Raw genomic sequence first — 25,730 nt, 5'->3', positions numbered from 1 at the left:
ATACCACACAGAGGACTGCGGATATTTAACTCAGTCAGTTTTGTTCGCGGAGGGATTATTTTAAACACGGACAGACGGTGAGTACTCTGAAACAGTGTTGTTTCCTTTTTCTTTCCTTTTCTTTTGTGATGAGTAAATAAATAACACTTAAATGATTTTTAATCAGTGAGTGTAACTTATTGCAATTAATAAGGTGGGGGGAATTTGGCTGTCTCTGAAATCATCCTGAACCACAGGTGGTTCTGTTTGATCCCACGCGTGTGTGCATAATTCACATCCACGATGAAGTCACATTTACCGGACTTGGTTGGTCTTTGTAGTGGCATCTGAGTAATTTCTCTCCCAGAAGCGATGTCTTGTTTTCTTTCTGAAACAGCTGAAGAGTTTTCAGGAGTGTTTCTGCGTCAGTTCGGTTGTCACGTCTGTTTATGAATGAAAATATCTCAATCCCCGTCTTATTGTGAAACAAACCGGCACTATGTGTGTCACTAGAGGACATGGGGATGATGAAAACTGCATGTGTAAGGAGATCTCACGGGCATTGTGCGTGTGTGAGAGCTGGAGTGGGGGGTGGGCAGGATCACCGAGGTCGCCAGCCGTATAAAGTGAATGGATTGCTGCGACCCCCATCAACCCCCTCAGTCAATCCTTACGCACACAAAGAGCCGGACTGAAAGAAAATGATTTGCATCACCTTACTCTTTTTCTTTGAAAGAGGGGGGAGGGTTGATGTTTTGGTGCTGTCCATTAAGGTTCCAGTGGTAGTCTGACCACTTCTTATGTTTTGGTTAACGTGATTTGCTGCGTAGTTATCAGATTTCAGGCGTCCAAAAATGACTCCAAAGCGCATATTTATTTTTTATAAATCTAATGGATTAAATACTAGGATTCATGCGTCTCGCATAAGTATCCAAAACATTACGCACCGATCTCCTTAGAAGAACGGTAAACAAACGTCCATACATGGATACTTTATTCATCCCAAAGGGGATTTAAATATTACAGTTTCTCGTATTAATTCAAGACTCTTCCAAGTTTCTGTCTACTTATATTGTGTAAGCGTCGAAAATAGTTACTTTGCCTTAAAACTCCTCGTTGTTACCCCCTCCCTCACCCCCAATATCTAATGTGGATTGTTTATCTTTCTTCTCTAGAGCGTAATTGTCCAAAGATTACGCATAGATAGTCTACGTAAAGTAATTTTCTATCCGGTTTAGGAGTAAACTGAGTACTCAAGGGGGCTTATAAGCCATTTTATTGCCTGTTATAAAAGACCAGAGGTCAGAAATCAGCGAAGTGTGCCAGCATGGGGTCTTTGATGGCTCACTTCCTATCACTCGGATCGATTGGCGTGGAAAACAGCAGCGGGTTTTTGTCTCCTTTTGAAGTCTGAGGCTGTAAAGAGTCATCCATCCACTCACACACGCAGGCACACACTTTGTGCTTCGACTCCACTCCGCCCCCCACTTGTCCCGTGATCTCAACAGGAGCGTGTATGAATGAACAATCGCCGCCCATTTTACTACGAGCAGTGATGAGCACGGAGGAAAATTAAAGTGACAGAACGACATGGAGGGGGGGGGGAGTGTACAAAAAACGTGAGTCAGATGAGTTGAGTAAGCAGGAGAGATGTGCGGCGGCGGGATTTATTTCCTCCTTTAATATTTATTTAAATAGTTTTTCAGTTAATGCTACCATTTTGTGCTTAATTTCTAACTTGATTTTTGATTTGATTTGTACATTTTCACTGAATCTTCAAGTTGTACAAAACAATTGAATGATCTTGAGACATGCATTCTGTTTAAATTGGGATTATGAAATCCTGCACACAAACAGGTTTTGTTAGTTTTATGTCTTGCCTCATAATTCCACACCCATCAGCATGAACGGGAAGGAAACGGTGTGGTAGGTATGAAGTTTTAAACAATGCTAAGCTGTTCATATAATGTGGCACGATCTAATAATGTTACTTTTATACTTTAATACACTAAAATAGCATTTACGCATACTAAAAAAGGTGTAGGGCATAATAATTAAGCCATATGTTGGCTTAGATCAAAAGCCAATATATGTACTGATTCTGCTTTAATGCTACTAGCCAGACATTTCTAGAAAACCAAACCAATTACAGTATTTGTAATGTTTATTTCTCAAAGAACATTGTGTTATGATCAGTTATTTAACTTGGTTTGCTATTTAGATTGGAAATGTGTAAAAAAAAAAAAAGAATTACACCACAGAAACCAGCTTTCTTCCGAATATATCAACTGGCTTGTCAAAAGTCACTCATGTTCCAGTGTTTACTAGTAAATGTTAGTGAAGCAGTCAGATTACTGTGGCTTCTCTGATGTCATCAATCAGCGTATAAACAAAGAAGCAGCGTTTGTTTTTACTTGTGTTCTGTTGAAATGTGTTTTCTGTGAAATCCTGCAGTGGAAATCCATGCTTCATAACTTCGATTAGTGCCGTAGAGTTCTTGGTGGAGTAAAGATGCTGTATCGTGTTGTTTCACTCAGGCAGTTGCTGGAAATGGGACGTTGTTCACAACAGTACCAGTCTGAGTGTCTGTGCTTCAAAGTGAAACAACTTGGAGGGGAAGTGGCCGGGTGAATGTCGTGATGAAACATCTGTCAGTGTCACACCATTCTGTTGCAGCCCTTTTCCAGTAAAAAAGGGTCCGTTTTTGATCCAGAGAGTAACAAAACCGTAGAGAAGGGAGGAGAGACGCATCACAGTACCCCACCCTCCTTCCAGCACTCCATCCAGTCAGAAGCTAAAACACAAGTTCTCCTCTCTGTTGGAGACCAACAGAGGGATTTCCCACCGCTTCAGTGTCGGCGCACAGTTTAAACTTTAAAGGGAGTCGATCAAAGCCTTTTCAGTTTCTCTCTATGAGCGTGAGACACTGAACGGAGCAGATGCGCTTGACAAGACTGCAATATTGGCATTTTTAAATTTTTGTTTTGGGTAGTTTTAAAGTGGAAAATCTTTTTAAATGTGGAATTCCTTCATTCCCTGCTAGAAGGCTATTTTTGGATTCAGGATGTTAAAGGTTTGAGGCAAGAGCCTGCTTCAGAACTCATTAGATCTTCTTGTTCTGGTCTATCCAAAACCAGAATAACAAGCTGGTATTTACTAGCTAATTAGTCAGGTTATCCACTCTTGTAGCCAGGCTGCACTTGGCTGCTTTACAGATGTGTTGTAGCATGCCAACTTTAATTTTAAAACAGTGTTGGCCATTTAGCTTCCCTACCATGACAGTCTAGGGTTTTCGTACCTGAAAATATTTCCAGCTAAATGTCTGTCTTGTGAGGGAAAGGTGTAGAAGCCATGGTCTTTCAGCCACCTGACTGACAGTGTGTAGGAACGGTATGGGTAAAGGTGGAGCTGCGTTACCCTGGACTCTCTACAACTGGAGGAAATAGCCGTTGGTCAGAAGGTGGAGTACACTGGGACAGGTGCAGGTCCACAGTTTACCATGAGGCATTAAAATTATGTGGTAGCATGTAATCATCCTGCATGTTAACACATAACTGTAAACCCCAATTGATAATGTTTTCAAAACATGAAATTGAATTATCTTTGCTACTCTAGCTATTGAACTAATCTTGCGTCAATGTTAAGTGTACTACTTAATCTAACTGCTGGATATTTCGCTGATTTGCTGGTTTGTTCTCACTTTGACAAACAATAGTTTAATGTGTGGTTTTTATAGACTGCTGGCCAGAAGTAAAGAAATGTAGGTTTATGAATCCGTTAGAGATCTGCAAAACAGAGGTCACCCAAAGTTATTTTGGTTGATAAAGGGTCATAATTCCTTGTATTCAGTAAGTCAGATGGTCAGATGAGGATCAAAATATTATAGAATATGTGAGATTTGAGTATGTTTTATGTATGTTTGTAATCTCTAGGTACAACAAAATTAGAAAGGATACAATGAACATTAAAGGTACTAATTGACCTAAAAGTCTGTTGAGTAAGAGTTTTAGAGCAACACTTGTGTTAAAGAGGTTATAGATTGTGTGCAGTGTGGTTTATAGCCAGAAAACAGAATTTTGTCAGACTGTCATTGCCATAAAAAAGATGCTAAAACCTTTACGAGTGTATTTCTCATCCACAGCTACGAGCTTTGTTTATGGCATTTTGTTCAGCTGTGGTAGAGAAAAGCATTTCATCCGGAGTGTGAAAGGGGACGGGGTTGTTTATATTCAGCTTGTTGCACTGAGAAAGTTTTCCTCCCTTTGTTATCTCTGGCTCTCCTCCACTGATGATGGTGGGGATGCCACAGTGGAAACAGGGGTTTGCGTGACTCATACCAAAAACTACACAGACTCTCACACCTTGGAAAGAATTTGCTTCCCTTCACCTCATTTTACCTCACCTCACCTCCTCTGAGTTATACCCTCGGTAACGCAGCCTGCTGGATAAATAATATCTCAGGCAGCTCAGCTGGAGATTTATATACAAACTGCCTGCAGGAATCGGCGGCGACGGTGGTATCTTAGGAATCTCCAAACAGGCCTTGGATGTTTTCTAGACTAAATGTACAAGCTGTGCTTTCGTAACGAAACGGCTCTGCCTGCGTCACAGCTCTTCTGATTAAAGATCTTGGCGCATATGAGGAAAAAAATAAAATAAAACACTGCGCCGGGCCATCTGTACTCACGCTGTCATTATGTGTGATAAAGCTCTCCCTCACACAAAACCTATCCCTATTATTTTGTGTGTTTTGGCCCACACAGCATTGCTGATGAGGCATATTGTGAGTCCAGGGAAGGAAGAGGGAAAAAACAGGGGGGATTAGTTGGTGTGTGTGTGAGGTCAGCCTGCCCTGTGTTGCTGTAAACATGTTGATCATAAAGACCTCATACAAACCCTGATGATGAAGTCCTTCCTCTGAAGAAAGTAAAGACACAGCCTGCTCCCCTGGTAACAGTTGGGAAGGACAAAGTTTTTAATGTTAGGACCATCTGAGACATTCTGAATGGATTGGGGCTCAGATGGGGATTTTTGAGATTTTATTCTTCCAATAAAAAGTGGGAGCATCTATTGTCTCAAAATGGAAAGTTTGGGGGCTTTTGGGGTTGCTGAAGCGTGGAAATGAAGACTGGAAATGATCGAGCCACTGCCGGTTGTCAATAAGACGCCCACATCCTCATTATCGTTACAGGTTTATCAGGAATTATTGTTGTTGCACTTTCTAGTCAAGCTTAGTCTTGAGTCATCCACTTTTTCGGTTTGTCTTCCCAGATAGCGAAGTTCTTGTTTTTGAGTCTGAAAAGAGAACCGAACTGATGTTTCCATTGGGTTTCTGTGAAAATGAAGAACAAGCAACTGGAAAGAAGAGTCATTGCCCACTATCGCTCACGTTTACCAGAAAATAGAGGCTGATGAAGCAACCAGGAGTCACTGTCGGCGATTTGCCTTGTTTTTGCTCGGGCTTTGAATGAGTCATTCATGATGTGTGTCTCAGAGGAGTGTTTCAGGAACCATGTGGGCTAGTTTTAGCTGTTCTTTTTACACATCAATTAAGGTAAATATTTGTCAGAAAGCGAGTGAAAGCAGACGGCTAAAAACAAAGCAAGATCATCTTTTTAAACAGGAAACCACACTCTTTGGTACCCCTTCAGGGAGGCCTACTTCCTGTGATGTGGACGACAGTTTCCTCTCCCCCTGAGCTCAGTTCCCCTTCTCTGTAACGTCACACATGCGAGCGGCTGATCTTTTTTCATGAGTGTCTATGTGAGGAGCAGCCCACTAACCCAGTTGTGTGCCATCAGTCTCAACCCAGATCCTTTCAGAAAAGGGCCTCATCTATTTCCCCTTTTCCCTACTTTTAAATGTGGCTTTTTTCTTTTAAAAAGGTGTTAACGAACAGGTTGCGTGTGAATATGTCTTCTTGTTGCTCCTAAACAAGTGAAAGCAGCTGTTAGAAGGTACAAAAAGCACTTTTGACGTCAACAAGTCCGCCCCAACATCCAGGATGAGACATCTTAGTTGGCGCTACCGGCAACAGATACCAGCAAATCCTGAATGTGAAAGTTTTGATCTTGCAAATGACCTACCAGCAAGTGGTGACTAAAATGTTAAGCTTTGGTTTAATCACAGATCATAAGCTTGTAAATTGATATGAAGCCAACAATTTCTCTAGTTCTTGTTGTTGTTTATAAGCTATGTTTATTAGTCAAACTGTACATGCGTGTTCTCTTAAGTAGGTCAATAAAAATGATTATTATCTGGATGATTCCAGGTTCTTTCTTTGAGTCAACAATCTTCATGTACGTATCCTTATATGTCCATATTGGTTGCTAGATTGGACTTTGTTAGGACAACATTGTAGAAGACGTGTAACATCAAGGCTCCCTCATACTTTGGTGCACTGTGCGTATTCTGTGAGCCGCACGGACTCTGCTTGCTCTGTCCATGGACAGTTGTGGTTTTATAGATGAACGTACCAATTGCCTACATTTTTTTTTTTGCGACAAATAGCTTAATTTCCCACAATCTGAATGGTTTCCAGCAGGTTTAATGAGCTAGTTGGGTGCCTAGCCAGGTTTCTCCATCAACAGGGCAGTCACTGCTCATCTGTCACTGTAGCACAGAGGATGACAGTCGTGCTATACGTCCTTACGACTGGTTCCGACTTTGAGTCCGTCTGAGTATTTGGGAGCTGTTGGGATTAATGATACTACCTAGCCGTCAGTCCAAATAACTGCCCAAACGTTTTATCTTTGTAGATATTACTGTAGCTAATGGTGTGCTTCATTGTACGTGAAAGCTGGATTCACGGATCCCAGTAAAATATACCCCCAAAAATTAAATTTTGAAAGATGTATGTCTCTGATTTCAGGTTCTAAAGTGGACACAGTGTGTATAAAACCCACTAAAACTTACAAGTTAGAACCTCTATCTTTTTCTACTAAAGGTACACTTAGTGGATGTACAGCCTTTATCTGCTTGTTCTTTTAGTGTTTGAATGCATGAAATGGAGAGAAACACATTATCTTAACGCTTGTAATGTAGTAGCTAACAACTACAACAACTGTGAAATCCCATTGGTTTTCTGACTTGAACTAAAACACACTTCACCTCAGGTGTGAAGACAATTTCAAATGATTTGAGCTTTGACTACTGAGGCAAATCGACTCTTTCTGGGGTTTACCCTATTAAGTGAATGTTCCTGGGATGTCTGGCTTCAAGCATATTCCCCCAGATGGATGAAGCTGTACTAAACATAAAATGCATTTTAGCTCCTTTTGGTTCCAAATGGATGGATTTAATTATAGAAAGAGAGGAGTGTTCAACTTGCTGTGTCCTCATTTGACCTGAGGATCATCATTGGCACTGCGTTCTCTGGCTTTTCCTGAGCGTGCGTGTTTGAGGAGGCAGACGTGATGAAGTTGGCCCCCATCACCGGCTAGGATCGGCATGTGCTGACGTTTGCTCACGCACGAACAAACAAAAGGAAAAAAAAAAACATGCAGGGGAGGACGGATGTGAGGCAGAGAGAAATATTTGGTGTTTCCTCCAGAACACGATCTCTATCTGGGACTGATTATGTAATGGCCAAATGGAGTAGAGAGCGTGAGGGAAGGCGGAACGAGATGAGGAGAGAGACACAAAAAAAGACCCAAGCTTGGTCTTTCCGCTCCTCAGAACGCCTTCCTCTCCTGCATGTTCTCCGAACCTAACCGGCTTTGTTTCTCATCAAACTGGCTCTCCAGTAACTCTTACACAATCTCTTTACATTCAGCGGCGTCATGCTCACTGCTGAACACTCTCGATGTTTTCTGTGTGCTAGTGTTTGCCTCGCCACCACGCAGCTCTGTAATGTCACACTGACGTTACCGTTGTATCACAGAGGAGGATCAAAACAGAATCGCAGCCAGTGCTCTCTGTCCCACAGATGGATATTTTTTGCTGCGAATGTCATCACCGCCTGCTTGCTCCTCTCTGGTCTGGCAGAAGATCAGAACGAGGCAGCGGTTGGCATGGCAGGCTAAAAACTGACTCAGACTCCCTGTTCGTTTTTCAACCGTTTGTTCCTCTTTGCCCCAGGCAGCGATGGTGCTAACCTTTCCGTATGAACCGGGAATGTCACATTTCTGAATTTCTCTTTGCCTCCTTGGTTACACCCACACAGCTGATGTTTTTTTTTTTTTTTTAGGGGCAGATGGGAGGGGGATAATTTGCAAGCACAGCAATGAGGGTGTTGACAGGAAGAGCGCTTTGATGAGTGCCGTCATTTGAGGGGGATTTCTGATCAACAAGATGTACCGTGGGGGGATTTTCTCATATTGGGTTTATCATCTGGATGTGTTTTTATTGAGAAAGAGAGAGGAATCCTTGTGATTTTTCTCTTTCTATTTTGCTTTGATTTTTTTAAGAGTACACTGTGAAATACTGACTAGTTGTGGTTGTGTGGTAGAAGTGAAAGTAATCACTCCCATTCACACACTTGTCACTTTCAAACTTGTTTACTTTTAGCTTTTAGGATGGATTGAATCACAAAACTTGTTAACTTGCAGTTTGGCGGTTTGATTTCTGTCGCAGCACGAAACCCCCCTCCTCGTAGCTCATCACATCCTGTTTGTATATCTAAACACTCTCGATTTACCTCGTGTAGCGAGCGGAGCAGACATGACATCACGTAGTCCGAGAAAATTCCCACCGCTCTCGCATCAGCGGTGATGCAGAAAGACACCCACGGTCACCTGACTGTAAGCGGCGTCCCGAAGGGAGGCGGAGTTTTGCGGCCTCCGCTTTCGGGGAAGCCCTTTTCCAGAGTGTTGAGTCATCGGTAAGGTGGAAGGGGAAGGGGTTTCCCCCAAAAATTAACAGAGTAATGATGGTGCACATTCTCACAGATTGTCCTGTAGGTGGTGTCGCTGAGGTGATAAAACCTGAGCTGGAATCTAACACCACGGTTTGACGTCTACGTTCACGATCTTGTTTCACAAGACTGAGTTTCTCACACTCGGCTGCTGGTGTAGATGTGAGCAAACAGATAGCCAGGGTAGCAACTGGAGTAGACTGTTTGTTCGCAACACACATAAACACACACCCTCTGTAAAAGGAGTAATTATAGCCTGGTCCCCGTGTCCCCGTTTGCCCTCAGCGGTTCAGTCTGCTGTCTACTTCCCTCGTTTTGTGAGTTTTATTAAATGTTTCCTCACATGAAATGGTCGACTTGGCCAGCTCAGCTCTTCCTCTTTGTGACATCAGTCCTGTTTGTGGCTGTTCGCCTGTTAAATTGCTCAGTCGGTCTCACCATTGTGTCAGTGTGAGGAGAGAATCCCAATGGGTCACCCTCCCGGCTTATTTAACCCCTCGCCTCCTGGCTACCATCAGGTTTCCCATAAAGTCCAGTTTATTGTTTCTGAAGTTGGAGATGGAGAAAACGGCACACTGACTAACCAAACTGGTAATCTGTTTGCTAAAGTTGACTTTAAAATATTTTGTTTGGGTAGATATTAATTGGTATTTCTCCTTAAATTTAAAAGATGTTGAAACAATTCAGTTCCAACTTTTTTTTTCTTAATTTCAAAATTATTTTTTATTAAATACATGTAATCAGGCAGGTATAGATTTGGATGAAAATACTCGTGTAGTTTGATTTCAAAAATGATAAAATTTTGAAAATTCAAATTTTATTAAAGTTAACTATAGAATTTATTTTTTTAATATTTGCTCCAACTAAACAACCATCTGTTCAATAAATACATTTCTATAAATAGAAAGACACCCACGGTCACCTGACTGTAAGCGGCGTAAGAGAAGATGCATTTAGTTATTTATAGTCCAGTAAACAAATTGATATTAGCTAGTCTGGCTATCTGCTTTGTTAGCGGCTGCAGTCAGACATTAAACCCACATGTCTGACTGCAGACATGGCCGTAATAACCATAATAAGAGGTTATTATGGCTTTCCTGTTGTTGTTTACCCATATTATGTCTGTTTTTACAACTGGAAATATATCCAAAAAGAAAAAGTTGTTGTTGAATGACTTTAAAGGATTGCATCGGTACGGCGGAACATTTTAGAGGTTTTCAAATCTTGTACCTTGTTGTGGGAGCCGGCCCATGTTCTAATTTTTGTGTTTATATTGATCAACAGTTCATAAGCAGGATAATTTAAAACCTTTGGCCTTGCTAGATCATCATTTGCCTTAGAATAATGATGAACAACCTGCATATTTCACAGATTCATTTAGTTTGCCCTGCATGTAAAAAATAAAATAAAAACTGGTTTGCAATTCAGACAATCATTCCGAAAATGTAAAGAAACTTTGTAAAACCTTTTCTACATTGTACAGAGTCCATCTGGTGACAGGGGAGGAAAAGAAACGTGGCCACGACTCAATAACTCGTGGGAACGACTTGTTTAATTTATGGCTTTTCATGGGAACATCTTAATTATAATAGTCATTGCCACAAATTAAACGAGTCGTTCCCACGAGTTAGCAAGTTGTGGGCATATTAAGACAATTTTTTTTTTTTTTTTTTTTTTGGTCCCAGGTCTTCAGACAGACTCCGTGATATTGGTAGCATTTGCTGGACAACCACGGCTAAGATGTGTTGTTCATCAGAAACAACTTGGGTTAAACTCTGCTTGCTAGCATGTTTGCCTTTAGCATTAGCGTCCTTGCTGGGTTAACTAAAATTGGAGAAGATTTTTAAATCCATTTATTAAAAGCTGCATGCTAAGCACAACCACTGCTAAGATGTACTGTTCATTAGCAGACACTCCCAAAGAGTCAGGAAACTCTGCTTGCTACCATGCTTGATTTTAGCATTAGCATTGTCACTAAGCTAACGCTGAATACAAACTTAGGCTTTTGGTTTTTGCTCTGACACAGCCTAACAAGTCTTGTTTTATTTAATAAATGTTAACTAAGTTAATGCATATTGCTCCCCATCAAAACAAACTAGCCTCACTGTTCTTACCATGCTTGGTAGGATAAACAATAGCAGCATCTGTTGGAACATCTTTAAAAATCCTTTTAGTTTGTCAAACTTGGCTATTTACTCATTATTGAAATATGAATTATTAAACAAATATTCCTGATCTATAATAAAAATAATTGCATTGGCTTATATTCAATGACCCCCCCAAGATTTATTTTTTACCTCTGAATCCTGCCTCGTGTTGTTTTTTTGACAGCTTGACAACAAAGTGCTTTCTGTTTTCCAGGTCTGAAGAGATGATTGGCAGCTGAAGAGGAGATTTGACAGAACTGTGAATCAATAACTCGGTGCTAACTCTGAAAGGTGAGCCCAGCTGGAGTGTTTGCATCAGTGGGGTCTTGACAGTTTCTGCCGGCCTATCTCCGCTCCACAGCAGCGTCTGGTGGAGCCTGATCCTTTGTGGTGGGGTGGGTGAGATAGAGACCGTGGCCTGTTTATGTGTCTGTGTGTGGAGCGAGTGGGCTTTAAATAGAGAGAGACGTCCAGAGTTAGTGAGAGGAGAGGAACTGGTGGGAGGGACCTTTACGCATGTCCAAAGCTAATTTGGGAAAGCTAGTGGAAGAGTGCTGCACTCTGCTGAGCAAGAGGAGTGACTCATAACCTTACCATGTGTCTGGTACACTCCAACTAAAGCAATTTCATTCAGTGAGTAGTGTTTTTAACATCTTAATCAAAATTAATAGCTGATTTTAAATTTAGGGTTTTGTAAAGCCATGACCTGCTGATTCTGCTTTCAGCTGACTGTAATTTCTCTTTAAGCTCTTTAATATAGGGCGAGCAGAGACAGTCAGTCACTGTAAAACAGGTTTTACCTTTTATTATATTGGACAAAAATAATTGTGGAGTTGACATCTTTAAATAGTCTTTAGTGTCTATTATAGCAGTTAGTGGTTTGCATTGCTAATGCAACTGTCTGTTGGTATTTTCTTAGAAAACAGACTCCTATTTTAAGTCTGTTTTCAAATTCAGCATGCTTTATGACAGAGATTGGAAGATTCAGAAGTATAAAACTGCAGCTTTGCTCTCTCTCACTTTCTCGCAGCCTCATTGAACTACAAACGTTCCTCTACATTTTATAGAAAGTGGTGTTTGTTAAAAATGGAGTCAGAACTGAGATCTTTAAAGCACCTTTGTGAAAATGAATGATTATTTTCCATTTAGAAGTAACTTTCATGCAACTAGATTCATATTAAGGAACCTGGTAGCGTTTACGTGTGATGTGTTCATTTATCGAAAACAGGTTTCTGACTCTGTTGTCAGCTGATTTCTCCATCCACCTCTACTAGTTGACGCACTTTTAGGAATGTTATATCAGTAAATATGTACAGGGATGGAAAAATAAGTTGGATTATTGTCTGATTCAGATTAACAGTCATCCCTTTCAAGTTTTGTTGTCGTCTTTTCGGGTCTTCTCACCTTTTTACTTCTTGCCAAGTGCATTTTAAGTCTACAGAGTTGTGTCTTTCTCCTTTGTGTTTCCACCTCCACTGTTTTCTTTTGTGTGGTCTCCGTGTGTGTGGGAAGGTGTACGGGTGTTTTCGTGGCACCGTTCCCACTCTCCGCTCCATCTCTTCTCCTTAATCTATCCTTCCATCCTGTTCAGACCGTCTGTCGCTGCTGGCCCCCCTCTCCTCATCTCTATCACGCCTGCTGTAATGAGATTAAACTTTAGTGTATGCACTGGGCACACACACACACACACACACACACACACACACACACACACACACACACACACACACACACACACACACACACAGATCCAGTTAAGGAGAGCCCAGGCAGCACAAGCCTGATGCCACAGTGCAGCTTGGCTTGTTTCCAATGCTGCACACTCTTGGCACGTGACCAAAGCCTCTCACTCTTAGTCTTTCCCCTCTATCAGGAGCTCCATGCTTAGGATTACAGTAACAGCAGATCTGTCCTCATAGGTGAGCTCCCCACTGAGCCATCTGGGCCTCAGAAATAATCCCATTCTGTGCCATTTAACTCACTGCTGCCTCCTACTGGCTCACGTATGCAAATAAACCAGTGACAGACAAAGAAATTAACTAAATTTAGCTTTAGGGAGTAAGATGTAGCCACTGAGTAGCATTCAGCATAAAATCTACCCTAGTAGGTCACTCTCCTACCCGTCCCCTCTCAGCTGACACAACACTGTCTCTCTGTAACTACTCCATATAATGGAGAGAGCCCAGTGGCATTTGTTGACTTTTCAATGAGCCTCTGTGTTACTCACTCTCACACAGGCTCTTCTGTTTCTCTCCCTCTCCCTCTCTCTCTCTCTCTCTCTCTCTCTCTCTCTCTCTCTCTCTCTCTCTCTCTCTCTCTCTCTCTCTCTCTCTCTCTCTCTCTCTCTCTCTCTCTGCAGCCAGTCGGCTTCGAGTCTCCTGGTGCTGAAGAGAGGGGAGTCAGACGTTGCCGATTTTCTCAGTGTTGGAGTGAGGCCCTCTCTGTGCTGCAGTGGAGGGCTTCACAGATACGGCTACTCTGGTGAGTAACCGTCGCAGCTTCTTAGGAGCAACAAAACACGAGACTCTGGGTTTGAAATGATTACAACCGTGGGACAGAAAATGCGTGTTTGTGTTAGTGAGGTGGGTGTCGCTGATTTTCCAGGCTGGATGCATCACACAGTGGAGCAGTTAAGCGGGCGAGGCACACGGGACTCCTTCCCTCTGGACGGACTCAACCGGGGGCCATGGCATCCCGTGAGCGGCCGCGCCTGGCAGCCAACTGCCAGGTTCGTAACCATGACAACCAGTACACAAATCTTTCCCCTTTTGTTTACTGTAAAAGTGCCAGATCTAGCCTAGAGCTGCAGCTTGAACCAAAGTCCTACCAAATGTCACTTTGGTTTAGTTACAAGCCTGAAAACCAAGGAGTAGTTTTCATTTCTTTCCCTAAACAACAAACCCAAACCCCCAGGTTATGAATTGCGATCTTGTGGAGGTGACTACTTTTAAGGAAAAAGTTTTAAAAATGATTAAACCCACTGGCAAAGAACGAAAACGGCCTGCATTTGCTGAAGTCTACTTCTGCTCTAAACAACCTAAATGAACAGGAGTAGAAATTACACATATTTTACTTCCTTTGACTTCTTCATTTCTAAACATTTCAACGACTCTGAGAACATCAGTAACGGCACACCGAAGGCCCAAGACGAACCCGATCCGTTTTGGCATCTGCTTACTCCTGTGTGAAAACTCAACCTTGCGTGTTCGGTGCTGCGTAGAGGGAATCCTCAACTTGGAGCCTTTGCGTCAATTAAGAATCTGATTGGAACGTGAAAAGTCTGATCAGGAAAAAAAAAAGTAATCAGCTTTACTGATAGAAAAACAGCAACATTTTGGAGTTTCTTCTGGATGGTCAACAATTGAACTGAAAACTGTCTGATTCTATTTATCAACCAATGGCTCTCTACACACCATTTCAACAAGAAGAAAAAAACAATTGATTTTTCTGTACTTAAACACCAGAAGGTAGTATGTTTCACAGATTTAGTGAAATATACATTTTAGAAGTGCAGATCGCTGCAGTGATTATCACTATAGTTCAGCAGTACAAGCATCCTCAGAATCCGAGTCAGTCAATTTTTGTGACATAAAACTTCAAGTATGAATTTGAAAGCAGATTTTGAGCCATTCATTGCTTTTTCTGTTTTCAATTAGGTGTTCGCCTGCAATGAACCAACCGCAGCTACTTCACCATCTACCTCCTGGAGCGCTAGGTGGATTAAACCATCACAGTAAATACTTAAGTAATGGGTAAGAGCTCCAAAAAACAAAATTCACGTACTGGTCTCCTTGAATTGGCTTCTTGATGTTTTAAAAATGTGTTATCTATAGATGTCTCACCAATGTTCAACTTTTATTTGAATGTCCAGGCCGATGCGGGGAGAAGAAAAGCTTGATCTCCCACCACCACCAATGTTCCCAGCAATGCATCGGGAGCAGCAGAGGCCTCCCCCTCAGCATCTTCATCCTCCTCCTCACAGAGTATGGGAACAGCAGTACGACTCCCACCATCCCCCTCATCCTCATCCGGTTCTGTCCCTGCCCAACGACCACACCATGCGTCTCTTTAATGGTTACCCTGGTAGCGGCGCACATCTGCTCAACCCACATCTTCCTCCTAACCGACCAAACCCACTGCTGAAGGTGAGAGAGGGGGAAAACCAAAGATGACACTTGCTCTGCTTCAAGAAACAAATGAACCGTTCGTGTTTTTTTCAGTTGGTTTCATCATCTGCTTTGGTTTGGGGGGGTGTTTTCAGGATCCCCAGGGTCCACCACTGCTGGGAGAAGAGATGCGGGCTCAGGTGCACCAGGTAGGAGCCTCTCTAATTGGCTGTGACCTTGTCTCTTCATTATATAGACAAAAGGCAAACCCAAGTCATGCCATTCAAATGACAAGAGACATTCTAGTTAAGCTATGTCAGAGCTTCTCTGATATTTCTATTAACGTTAATTTCTGCACTCAGCAGAGAGGCTACCCAGGGAAGATGCCGGGGGGTCAGCTGAAGAGACCAGGTCCTCCTCTGGGGGAGCATTCGGTCATCCAACACACTCCTCCAGTGTCCCATCACATACCTCCTCATCCGGTAGTCGAGGACAACCCCAGTCCCAGCAAGAGGAGAAAGAGTTTGGATCAGGTACACAGCAGCGTATTCCTACTTATCCCGTCACCTTGCCTGTCCTCCAGTGTCTGATTGTTCGGTTTGTTTTTTAATGCTTCAATCTGTGTGCAGGTGTCCCACTCAGGGTTGCAGCATTTTTCTGGCCAGTCTCCATCATCGTCTCAACAGCAGGCGCCAGCTCACCACCACGCCCCGAAACCTGCTTTCTGGAACCCCATCCATAAGGACAACGGCGTTCCCTGGAAGCCCCACACGTCTGACAGAAAACATCCACAAGAGTTTCAGGTACAAACAGATGCAGAATCTTTACCTTTCATTTTCAGCTTCATTGTTTTGGTGCATAGTTAATTGTTTTCCTTCTTGTGCTCTGGTTGATCAGGAAAGTAAAAAAGGGATGTGCAGCTACACCTCAAAGACCTCTCCCAACTCCTCCAGCCCTTCTAACCTCTCACCCCATCCTCCGAACTCGTCTCCGGGAGGCTACCACCAGGGATGTGCTCCCCACCTGCAGAAAGATTTGCTACAACCTCAGGCTGTGAATCATCACTCCCCTCATTCCTCCTACCCAAATCCAAGCTCCAAACTGGACCTGGGCTCCTCCTGCCAAGCTATGGAACCCCGTGGTCTAAACAAACAGAGAAGCCCGCTCGGTGGGGGCCACACACCGCCTACTCCAACCAGGGGAGACAAGGATCATCGGGTAAGAGCTCAGTCGTCACCAGCAAACGCTTCTGCAACCAGCAACAAAAACAACAGCAGCAGCAGCAGTGTGCCTTACTGCCACTACCAGCCTCACCCGGGGCTACGACACCCTGGTGCTCCTCCACCCCCTCCTCCTGCCAGCAGCACCTCAGTACCTCAGCAGCAGCAAAGTGGTCCCAGTGAGGCTTGGAGATACCAGAGCAGACCCAGCAGTCATTCCCTGGTGAGTAGAAGTCAGTCAAGCTTGTATGCGAGGCAGTAATGGACTAGAAATGTCAAAACCTGCTTCATAAACTGAGGAATTTTTGAACGTCATAACATGTAATAGCTAGAGTTCAGCTGCTTTCTAAAGCACAGTTCTCCAGTATACAGAGCCAGAACAAACTGTTTTACTCTGTCATTATTTTGGATGAAACCGATGACTCTTTAAAACTGGCAGCGTACAACACAATGAGGGATGTAGCTGATAAAATCAGACACCACACCAGTGATTTCAAGAATGTTGCTTCTCCAACCTGCCTTAGCCTTAACATACACATCATTTTTTTAGCTTGAGAAACATCTTTACTAATGTGAATTGTGCCTTTAGAATTCGAAGTAACACCAACTGATGTAACATTTTGTGTGTTTTTCAGGAGTCGAGGATCTACACGCCTCCAGGTCTGCTACCTCAACCCCAGCAGAGCCACAATCAGGTTGTAGACAGTCGACTTTCAGGTCCCCATCAGCATCAGCGCCACATCAGTCCCACTGTGCCCCCAACCAATTCCACCCGAATGCCTGTCATCACATCCAACCCGCCCATGTCTCTGTCCTCCTGCACTAACAGCCGCTACACCAGCAGCTCAGACAGAGTGACAGTGGCTAACGTCTCTTCGAGGCCTAAGTCGCCCCCTGGTGGTTGCTCTGTGAACAACCGCACGAGTCAGAACGGTTGGAGAGGAATGATGGATCCAAAGACCCAGAACTCCACTAGCCCCAAATCTCAGATGGATGCTCTGCTGCAGCCAGGTTGTCAGAGAGGCCAGGCTCAACAACAAGACCAGCCCAAACCTCAACACCAGGAATCCACAAGATCCCCGCCTACCAATGGGAAGATGTCATACTATGCTCAGGCTAACCTCCAGCAACCTCCTCGTCCATTTTCCTCATCGTCTCTGTTCTCCGTGGGCCACCAAAGAGTGGAGGACAGTGTAATCACAAGAAGAGATTCAAATCCTCTTCCCATCTCCCCTTCTACATACTGCCCAGCTTCTCTTCCTTTTGTCAACACTTCGTCTCAAGGATCCAGACCGAATCATCAGCCACACTCCACATCGACACAGATGTTTTCCGCTCCACACGCTTCGACTACTGTCCCTCAGTCGATGGGAGATGTCTTAGACAAGCTTGACGCCGAGCTGGAGGGGCATATGCAAGCCGAGGAGCGGCGGAGGAGAGACCGAGAAGAGCAGGAGAGGAAAAAGGAAGAGGAGAAACAAAAGAGAGAGTTAGAAATGAGACGAAAGCTGGAGGAGGAGAGACAGAAGAAACAGCAGCAGGAGGAGGAAAGGAAGAGAAGAGAAATGGAAAAAATTGTGATGGAGAGAAAAAGACGGGAACTGGCAAAGCAGGAGGAAGAGAGGAAAAAGCTGGAGTGGGAAAAGAGAGAGCAGGAAAGAAAGAGGAAAGAGTGGGAGAGACAAGAGGAGGAGCGAAAGAGGAGGGAAGCTGAGAGACTGGAAAGAAAGAAGAGGGAAATTGAACGGGCTAAAGAGGAGAAGAGAAAACTTGAGGAGGAAAAAAGGATGGAGCAGAAGAAAGAGGAAAGCCTCTGCAGCGCTAAAGGAAAAGAGCAGACTGCCATTGAAAACCTGGAAAGACTTCTCTCCGGAAACACCCCCACAGTGCCCCCACCTCCTCCCCTCTCCGTTCCTACGCCTCCCTCAGCCGCACCACCCTCCATTTCCCAGGCATCACCTCCGTACCCCTGGCTCAGTCGTGGCGGTGTACCTCCCGCTCCGACTACCCAGACCCCCAGCAACCCCACAGAGAGGCTACGCCCTCCTCCCCTCACACCGCAGACTGAGTACGCCAGAGAGAAGCAGCGGCTCAGGGAGATGGGGAGCAATGGTGGTGGTGGCACAACATTTAATCCCTCAACACTCAATACCTCAGGGATGAACCAGCCTGTACACCCCAGCAAACCCCCTGCAATGCAAGCAGCACCCAACCAATCCAAAGACTCTGGCAGGGAGAGAGACCTTCCTACCGTGGCAATTAGAGAGCCCCCCAAACTTTATCAGGCATTTTCTAGAGACACCCTCCCCTTGCCGCCTCTGTCATCAAGCTCAGCCGTCACCACGGGAGTCAACAAAAAGTTGACTGAAAGCAGTTGGGAAAACAATGGTACCGAATCGGACAGTGCTCAGTTTGAGGAGGAGCCCTCTGAAATGTCCACAATGCTCCCTGATGGTCTGGCTAACATTATGGCAATGCTGGATGAATCGATCAAAAAAGAGGAGGAACTGTACAGCAGTGAGAAGAACGGGTGTGCAGCTCTCATACACAACTTTATCCCAGGTGCTGATCCCATGAAGAGCTACCTGTGTGCCCCAGACCTGATCCCAGCCACAAAGCATCAGCCTAATCAGGAAGATTTGGGATCAAATCCAAGCCCACCTGTGCTCAGCCGGCAAGGCTCTCTGGCATCGCCTTGCAGCCGAACCTCATCCCTTGAGGAAGAGGAGGACTACCATAAGGCTGCCCCGAACGTTCCTCTGAGCACCAAGCCGACTATAAACATGGAAATTGGAGTAGGGAATACAAACTACCGCCACAGTGACCTGGCTAAGCTCTATGGCCTCCCAGAGCAGATCAGAAGCGAAGCTGATGAAGAATCTGAGGAGGACTCTGAAGCCCCGTCTTGTTCTCCACCTCCTCAAAGACCCCACCTCCATCAGACGGGGGTAAATAGTACGTTTAAGTCTTTGGCAACACTATTGGAAAGCCAGAAGTATGCCTATCGAGGAGGGCCTTTTGGGAGACCACCTCCGTCCGCTCTGGTTGGCGTCAAATATTCCTCCTCGCTGTCGCTTGGCCCTGATATCTGCCGCCAGCAGCAAGGCAGTTCTCCCACGTCTGATTCAACAAGTCCACCATTCAGCCCCTCTGTCCCCTCTCAGAAATCCTTTCCTCATTCACTGCTGGAGGATAAGAAGCTAAAAACGGAGGACAGTGACATGTGGACAGATGAGGGAGAGATGGAAGAAAGGGTGAACTCCGTGGAGGAGAGGAAAACCATAAAGCCCATTAAGGTCATCAAGACCGAACAAGAGCTGACCACCATCTCAGAGTCTTCTCTGAAGGAGCTGGGGAAGAGCTGCGAAGTCATGCTGTGTCGACATTCACTTGATAGATCCGATCGCCGTGTGAAGTCGGAGGACAGATGGAAACCTGAGAAAGTGAAGGAGCACAAAGACAAGAAAAGAAAGCATGGTCACAGCCACAGCAGCAGGAAACACGAGGACAAGAAGGAAAGGAAGAAGCACAGAGAGAAGAGAGACGATGCTTCTTCTTCGTCGTCATCCTCCAGTTCCAGCCACAAACGCCACAGAGATGGCAAGAGCCACAAAGAGAAAAAGCACCGCAGAGTTCTGGGCGATCTCAATCTCCAGAGGCGAGAATCTGAGAAGGATCGGGTCCATTGTGAATTGGATAAAAAGAAACGGAAAGACGGCGCTGGCTCCTCTAGCGAGCGTGCAGCATGGACCTCGAGTTCAGGGGAAGTGTCTTCTGAACACAAAAATGCCACAGACGCCGGCTCGTTATTAGGTTCCAAAGACTTGTTGAAACTAAAGGCGCTGTCGGACGGGCCGCCCAAGGAGCTGAAGATTCGCCTCATCAAGGTGGAAAGCGGGGACAGGGAGACGTTCATTGCCTCTGAGGTGGAGGAGAAGAGGATTCCTCTCGCAGAAATCAGCATCAAGAACACTGCAAGTGAGATTATCCGCTCCTGCAAGTAAGTTCACACGGAGGTTCAGGTGTTTTCCAAGAGCTTCAACGGTATTTTCAGCTATCAAATCCTAAAGCGTATCCACATTTATTTTGTTCTGGTCTTGTGATTTCAGGTCGGCTCGTATCAAAGGGAAATTCAAAGAGTCATATCTGCTGCAAGCCTTCTCTGTTAAACCCATCATTAGCACAGATGAACCCATTCCTAGGGAGAAACTCAACCCCCCCACACCAAGCATCTACGTATGTCAACTTTTTAACACACTTCTGATCTGTAGCATAAGTGTGTTAAGTTAGAAAGCCACAGCAATGAAAGCATGTGCTGCCATCTTGTGGTGACTAAGAATCATTTTTTTCTTGTTTGCAGTTGGAGAGCAAGAGGGATGCCTTCTCTCCGGTCCTGCTGCAGTTCTGTACAGACCCAAAGAATCCTGTTACGGTCATCAGGGGACTAGCTGGATCTCTTCGACTCAGTACGTTACCAAACCTGTCACCCAAAATTAAGGAAATTATGAAAATACCTGAAAAAACCCCATCAGTTTGTCTAAGAGAATGTAGATTCTGACTCTCAATCACGATCCTCAAGATCAGAAGTCGGTAACTTCCAAAACAGGATCTTTGATGTACCGCATTTAGACTTCCTGTTATCTCCTGCGGTCTTGCGCTTTCTCTCTCTCTCTCTCTCTCTCTCTCTCTCTCTCTCTCTCTCTCTCTCTCTCTCTCTCTCTCTCTCTCTCTCTCTCTCACATCCAAAATAAAAATGTCTATTCAGATGGCTATGATAGACTTAAACATCCCCACTAACACCAAAAATATCTCTGTTTGAGTTTTTTTCTTTCAGTAACCTCTACAGTGAAGACTGTTTTACTTAGCCCGATGTCATACCAATTTACACTGAACTATTGACTTGTAATGTCTCAAGTCATCACTAATATCCATGGGAACACACTTTCTTATAATCTGTCATTGTTCTAACATTCTTTCTCAATGTTTTCAGACCTGGGACTCTTTTCCACAAAGTCTCTGGTGGAAGCGAGCGCAGACCAGGCGGTCGAGGTGAGGACTCAGGTGCAGCAGCCTGCAGACGAGAACTGGAACGCCAGCGGCACCGGTCAGACGTGGCCGTGCGAAAGCAGCCGGTCCTACACCACCATCGCCAAGTACGCCCAGTACCAGGCCTCCAGCTTCCAAGAGAGCCTCCAGGAAGAGAAAGGCAGCGACGAGGAGGACGAAGATGACGAGAAGAAGCCGCTCGTTGGTGCTGACGCTAACAAAGACGGCTCCAAAGAGAGCAACAAGTATGTATGGCGCTAAATGAGAGAAAGATTTAAAAGATCGGAATCGTGTTCTAACGCCAATGTTTTTCTTAGTGGGGAGCAGAAGCCTGTTGGAAAGATCATCAAATTCGGCACAAATATCGACCTGTCTGATCCCAAAAGGTAAGCAGAAGCTCAGTTTTTATTTACTCTTTTAGGGATGTTGCAGGCTAGAGAGAGCATGTGGCGCGACTCGTTACTGGGCGTTTGCTTAAACATCAGAGATGAATGTATAGGCTTGACTCATTCAAAGCCCAAAATCGATGACATTCATGTCCAGTTTTGACGGAACCTGTTTGAAACATGTGGTATGTAAATAATGTTTGCTGAAAGCAGGCTTCATGTGTGTTACCTCTGCTCAGGTGGAAGGCCCAGCTTCAGGAGCTGCAGAAGCTTCCAGCATTCATGCGCGTCGCCTCCAGCGGGAACATGCTGAGCCACGTTGGGCACACCATCCTCGGCATGAACACCGTCCAGCTCTACATGAAGGTTCCTGGCAGCCGGACACCTGGTAAGAGACACTCAGACATGGCAGAAAGATGCTACAACACAGAAAGACGTTTCTCACAGGTCAATAAACCAATGCTGCTGCTGATGTAATGTGGCTTTGTTCAACAGGTCACCAGGAAAATAATAACTTCTGCTCAGTGAACATCAACATCGGCCCTGGGGACTGCGAGTGGTTCTCTGTGCATGAAGACTACTGGGAGGCCATCAATGACTTCTGTGAAAAGTGAGCAGAGGAAGATGGCATGACGATGTTGTAATCAAATATTTCAATCTTTCAGTCAATTACAAACCTTTTCGCTTCTCTCTTCAGGCATGGAGTGGACTACTTAACTGGGTCCTGGTGGCCAGTGTTGGAGGACCTCTACAGCGCCAACATCCCCGTTTATCGCTTCATCCAGCGGCCCGGAGACTTGGTGTGGATCAACGCCGGTACTGTTCACTGGGTGCAGGCCGTGGGTTGGTGCAACAACATTGCTTGGAACGTCGGACCTCTCAACGGTAAGGGGGCGCCCTCTGGTGGCTTAACGTAGATTGAATCTGCAAGGATCTTTGTCTCATTGTTCAAAATGATGCCTGCAGGCTACCAGTACCAACTGGCCCTGGAGAGGTTTGAGTGGAACGAAGTGAAGAAAGTCAAATCCATCGTTCCTATGATTCATGTTTCCTGGAACGTGGCCCGCACCGTCAAGATCACCGATCCAGACACCTACAAAATGATCAAGTAAGAGCAGATTAAAATGAACAAACTGAGAAGCTACTCCACAGCTACTTATGAAATATAAACCACCCAAAGCCACTTTAAAGAAACATTTTCCAACTTCTTTCCAGACACTGCCTGCTGCAGTCCATGAAACACATCCAGATCCTACGGGACCAACTGGTAGCTGAGGGAAAGAAGATTTCCTATCAGAGTCGGGTCAAAGATGAGCCTGCCTACTACTGCAACGAGTGTGATGTGAGTCTTCATCGTGAAACAGCTTGCATGTCGCGTTAAATCAGTGAAGCTAATTATATTCACTTTCATGGAAACGTAACCCAAAGTACCCAATGCTCTACAGACTTAAAATTTCTGAGGTTTTCTTATCTACAATTGGGTCCTAATAACTAAAGGAAAAGTAGATATATTTTTCTTTTCACCAGGTTAGAAACTTCTTGCTTTTTTAAGCATAAATTTTCATAAACATCCCACAGAGGAAAATGTATCCATACTCATTCAAAAAAAAAAAAATTTTCTCCATTTAAAACCTAAAAATCTTAGTTCTTCAAATTAGTCTAGAATTAATTTAAAATTTGTTTAACAGCGAAAACACATTTTAAATAATCATTTTTAAAAAATCAGCTTTGTGACTAATAATTATCTGCCTACTAGAGTTATAGTTGGGTCAAGAGTTTCTCATTTTATAGGAGTTATCTGGCCAAAATAGGGGGCAGTTTAAACATTTATAGGTGTTTATGTTCATAATTCATGAAAAATTAACTAAAATAAACTCATCTAAAAACAGAAATCAGTGTCAAAATGTTGCTAAGCCGTACCAATATCGCATCGTAGGAATATTTTGCGTGCTAACGTGCGAAACAAACTCATCCTGCCGCAGGTGGAGGTGTTCAACTTGCTGTTTGTGACGTGTGAGAACAGCAGCAGGAAGACGTACGTAGTCCACTGTGAGGACTGCACCCGGCAGCGCAGCCCCAACCTGAACAACGTGGTGGTGCTGGAGCAGTACCGCATAGAGGAGCTCATGAGCGCGTACGATTCCTTCGTCTTGGTGAGCAAAACCCTCCCAGCTGTTTGGAGAGTCCTCCGTCTCAGAGTAACCGTCTAACTGTGGCTGGTTTTGTTTTCGTTTTTCCTCACCAGGCGTCCTCCTCTCGGTGACAGAGCTCCCCCGTCTGGGTCTCCTCAGCCATAACCAAAACTCCTGCAGCGCCAGGACAAGAAAAAAAAAAAAGAAAAGACAGTTTTCATTTTGGTTTCTAAACCCACCATTTCATTATTTTATTTTATTTTTTGCTACTGCTACGATTTGCTGATCATCCAGCTGAATATGTTTACTTGTTACTGTTTACAGAATCAAAAGTGGAAAAAAAAAAAAAAAAGAAACAAGCCGCCAACAAAATCCCAGTTTACTCTCAGATGGTGCTCTGAAGCAGAAACCCTGGCAGCAGGGCAGCTGGTGCTGCCATTGAACAAACTGTGGAGGAGAAACTGTTTCAATGGCGCTTTTTTTTTTTTGTTTTTGTTTGTCTTGAATACTGAAATTTGTACATGCCGTTTGAAAATTTCGTGGGGTGCTGTCTTTTTCTAAATAATTTATTGTTTGAGTTTGTTTTTTCTAAACTAGATCAGCCTAGATATATACCACATTGGCCTTGTATTTAGAAAAGAAAGAAAATAAAATTACTAATAATAGAGATATGAACATTTTTCTAAAGCATTAAGTATTTTAAAAATTACAATTTTTTGGAATGCTTCAAAAGATACGGGTTTTAGCAACAGTTTTTTCAAGGGGAGGGGTTGAGTTGGTTGTTTTGTTTTTTTCAGATGCTTGTATTTGTTGTAAATCTTGTTCTTATGAATTATACTTTATTTCTTCTGGAGATTAATACTCAGCTGTCACACATCATCAGGTCTTTTGTTCTGTTTTTTTCTTCCTCTGTATGAACTTTGTCCAGAAAAAAAAAAAAAAAAAGAAAAATCCGGTGTGTGCTGTACCTCTTGTTTCAGGATGCAGTTATTTTTCTTTTAGCAATTGTACATTTAATTTAAAAAAATGTTTTCTCTATTTATTGGATATTAATGTTCTCCCTTTTTGATGAATTGTACATTGTTTTTCCTCTTTTTTTTGACACGGTGACTGCTTTGTAAGAACTGAAACGTGGCGGTGGACGGTGCTGTTTTCCTGGTGCTTGCCTCTCGACCTCTGCCTTTTCTCTCCTGATATATATTGAATTAAATCTTTATCTTGAATATAACACCACCTTTCCTGTAGATGATAGACACACTGCTCACGTAGAGATGACTAATGGAATGCTGTGTTTGTATCCTCATTAAGGAAAAAAACAACTAATTTTTCCAAAGTGTTTTGAGAAATGGTAATTTTTTTTTACTACGTAGGGGGCTTTTAGACAAGATTTTTATGATATTTGTTCAATATACTGGGATAGATGGTGCTAAATGTTCTCTTTTGAACAATCTTTTTTTTTTGTCCTCTAAAATTGAGAAATCTATTTTTCCTGTTGCAATATTACCTTTTCCTTCTCTTTGTGGTCATTTATTTATAACTGCACTGTTTTAGCGAATTCACACAGACCTACTTGCAGACACACACACCAAACTGAGCCAGAACATGTCTTAAACACTTGTGAATTTGTGTGACATTACTATGACTATTAATTAAATAAACACTTGATAAATCCAGACAAATGGTCCGACTTTCAGTGAAAAAGTTCACCACATTCAGTTGTTTAGCTTCATACTGAGATCATTTGATTTGGTGTTAACATTTGCAGAAGTAACCAAGTTGACATCTGCTTAAAACCAGTGGAAAAAAGATCTCATCTGGTCACTTTCTATTATTTTTAACTTTCTCAAGAACTAATTTTCT

The 25,730-nt window shown here is 43.7% G+C and overlaps 1 protein-coding gene across 2 annotated transcripts; it reads left to right on the top strand.

Annotated features, from left to right (window-relative positions):
- Positions 1-14: 14 nt before the first annotated feature.
- Positions 15-25,549, top strand: kdm6ba (lysine (K)-specific demethylase 6B, a). Of its 2 annotated transcripts, none has more exons than XM_088015416.1 (22): positions 15-77; positions 11,195-11,271; positions 13,340-13,461; positions 13,585-13,708; positions 14,637-14,732; positions 14,852-15,125; positions 15,242-15,295; positions 15,452-15,619; positions 15,716-15,889; positions 15,984-16,529; positions 16,942-20,306; positions 20,416-20,542; positions 20,667-20,772; positions 21,297-21,597; positions 21,670-21,738; positions 21,978-22,126; positions 22,234-22,348; positions 22,436-22,623; positions 22,705-22,846; positions 22,954-23,080; positions 23,721-23,891; positions 23,984-25,549. In XM_088015416.1, exons 4-22 carry the CDS (start codon positions 13,590-13,592, stop codon positions 23,999-24,001), a joined length of 6,309 nt encoding a protein of 2,102 aa, XP_087871542.1. In that variant the 5' UTR covers positions 15-77; positions 11,195-11,271; positions 13,340-13,461; positions 13,585-13,589; the 3' UTR covers positions 24,002-25,549. The 2 variants fall into 2 exon arrangements, with proteins under 2 accessions (XP_087871542.1, XP_014867572.2); XM_015012086.2 differs by having other exon boundaries at positions 15,449-15,619.
- The last annotated feature ends 181 nt before the right edge of the window (positions 25,550-25,730 follow it).

This window comes from Poecilia mexicana, unplaced genomic scaffold (genome assembly GCF_051168715.1).
Source record: "Poecilia mexicana isolate PSO_F unplaced genomic scaffold, ASM5116871v1 scaffold_18, whole genome shotgun sequence".
NCBI lineage: Eukaryota > Metazoa > Chordata > Actinopteri > Cyprinodontiformes > Poeciliidae > Poecilia > Poecilia mexicana.
The sequence above is the reverse complement of the archived record's forward strand: the minus strand, read 5'-3'. Positions and strand labels throughout refer to the sequence as shown.

Bases quoted from the DNA above. Each gene is read 5' to 3' on its own strand.
- kdm6ba (XM_015012086.2), top strand. From the start codon at position 13,590: ATGCATCACACAGTGGAGCAGTTAAGCGGGCGAGGCACACGGGACTCC. The intron at 22,349-22,435 runs GTGAGCAGAGGA...TTCTCTCTTCAG, and splicing joins ATCAATGACTTCTGTGAAAA to GCATGGAGTGGACTACTTAA. The intron at 23,081-23,720 runs GTGAGTCTTCAT...ATCCTGCCGCAG, and splicing joins ACTACTGCAACGAGTGTGAT to GTGGAGGTGTTCAACTTGCT.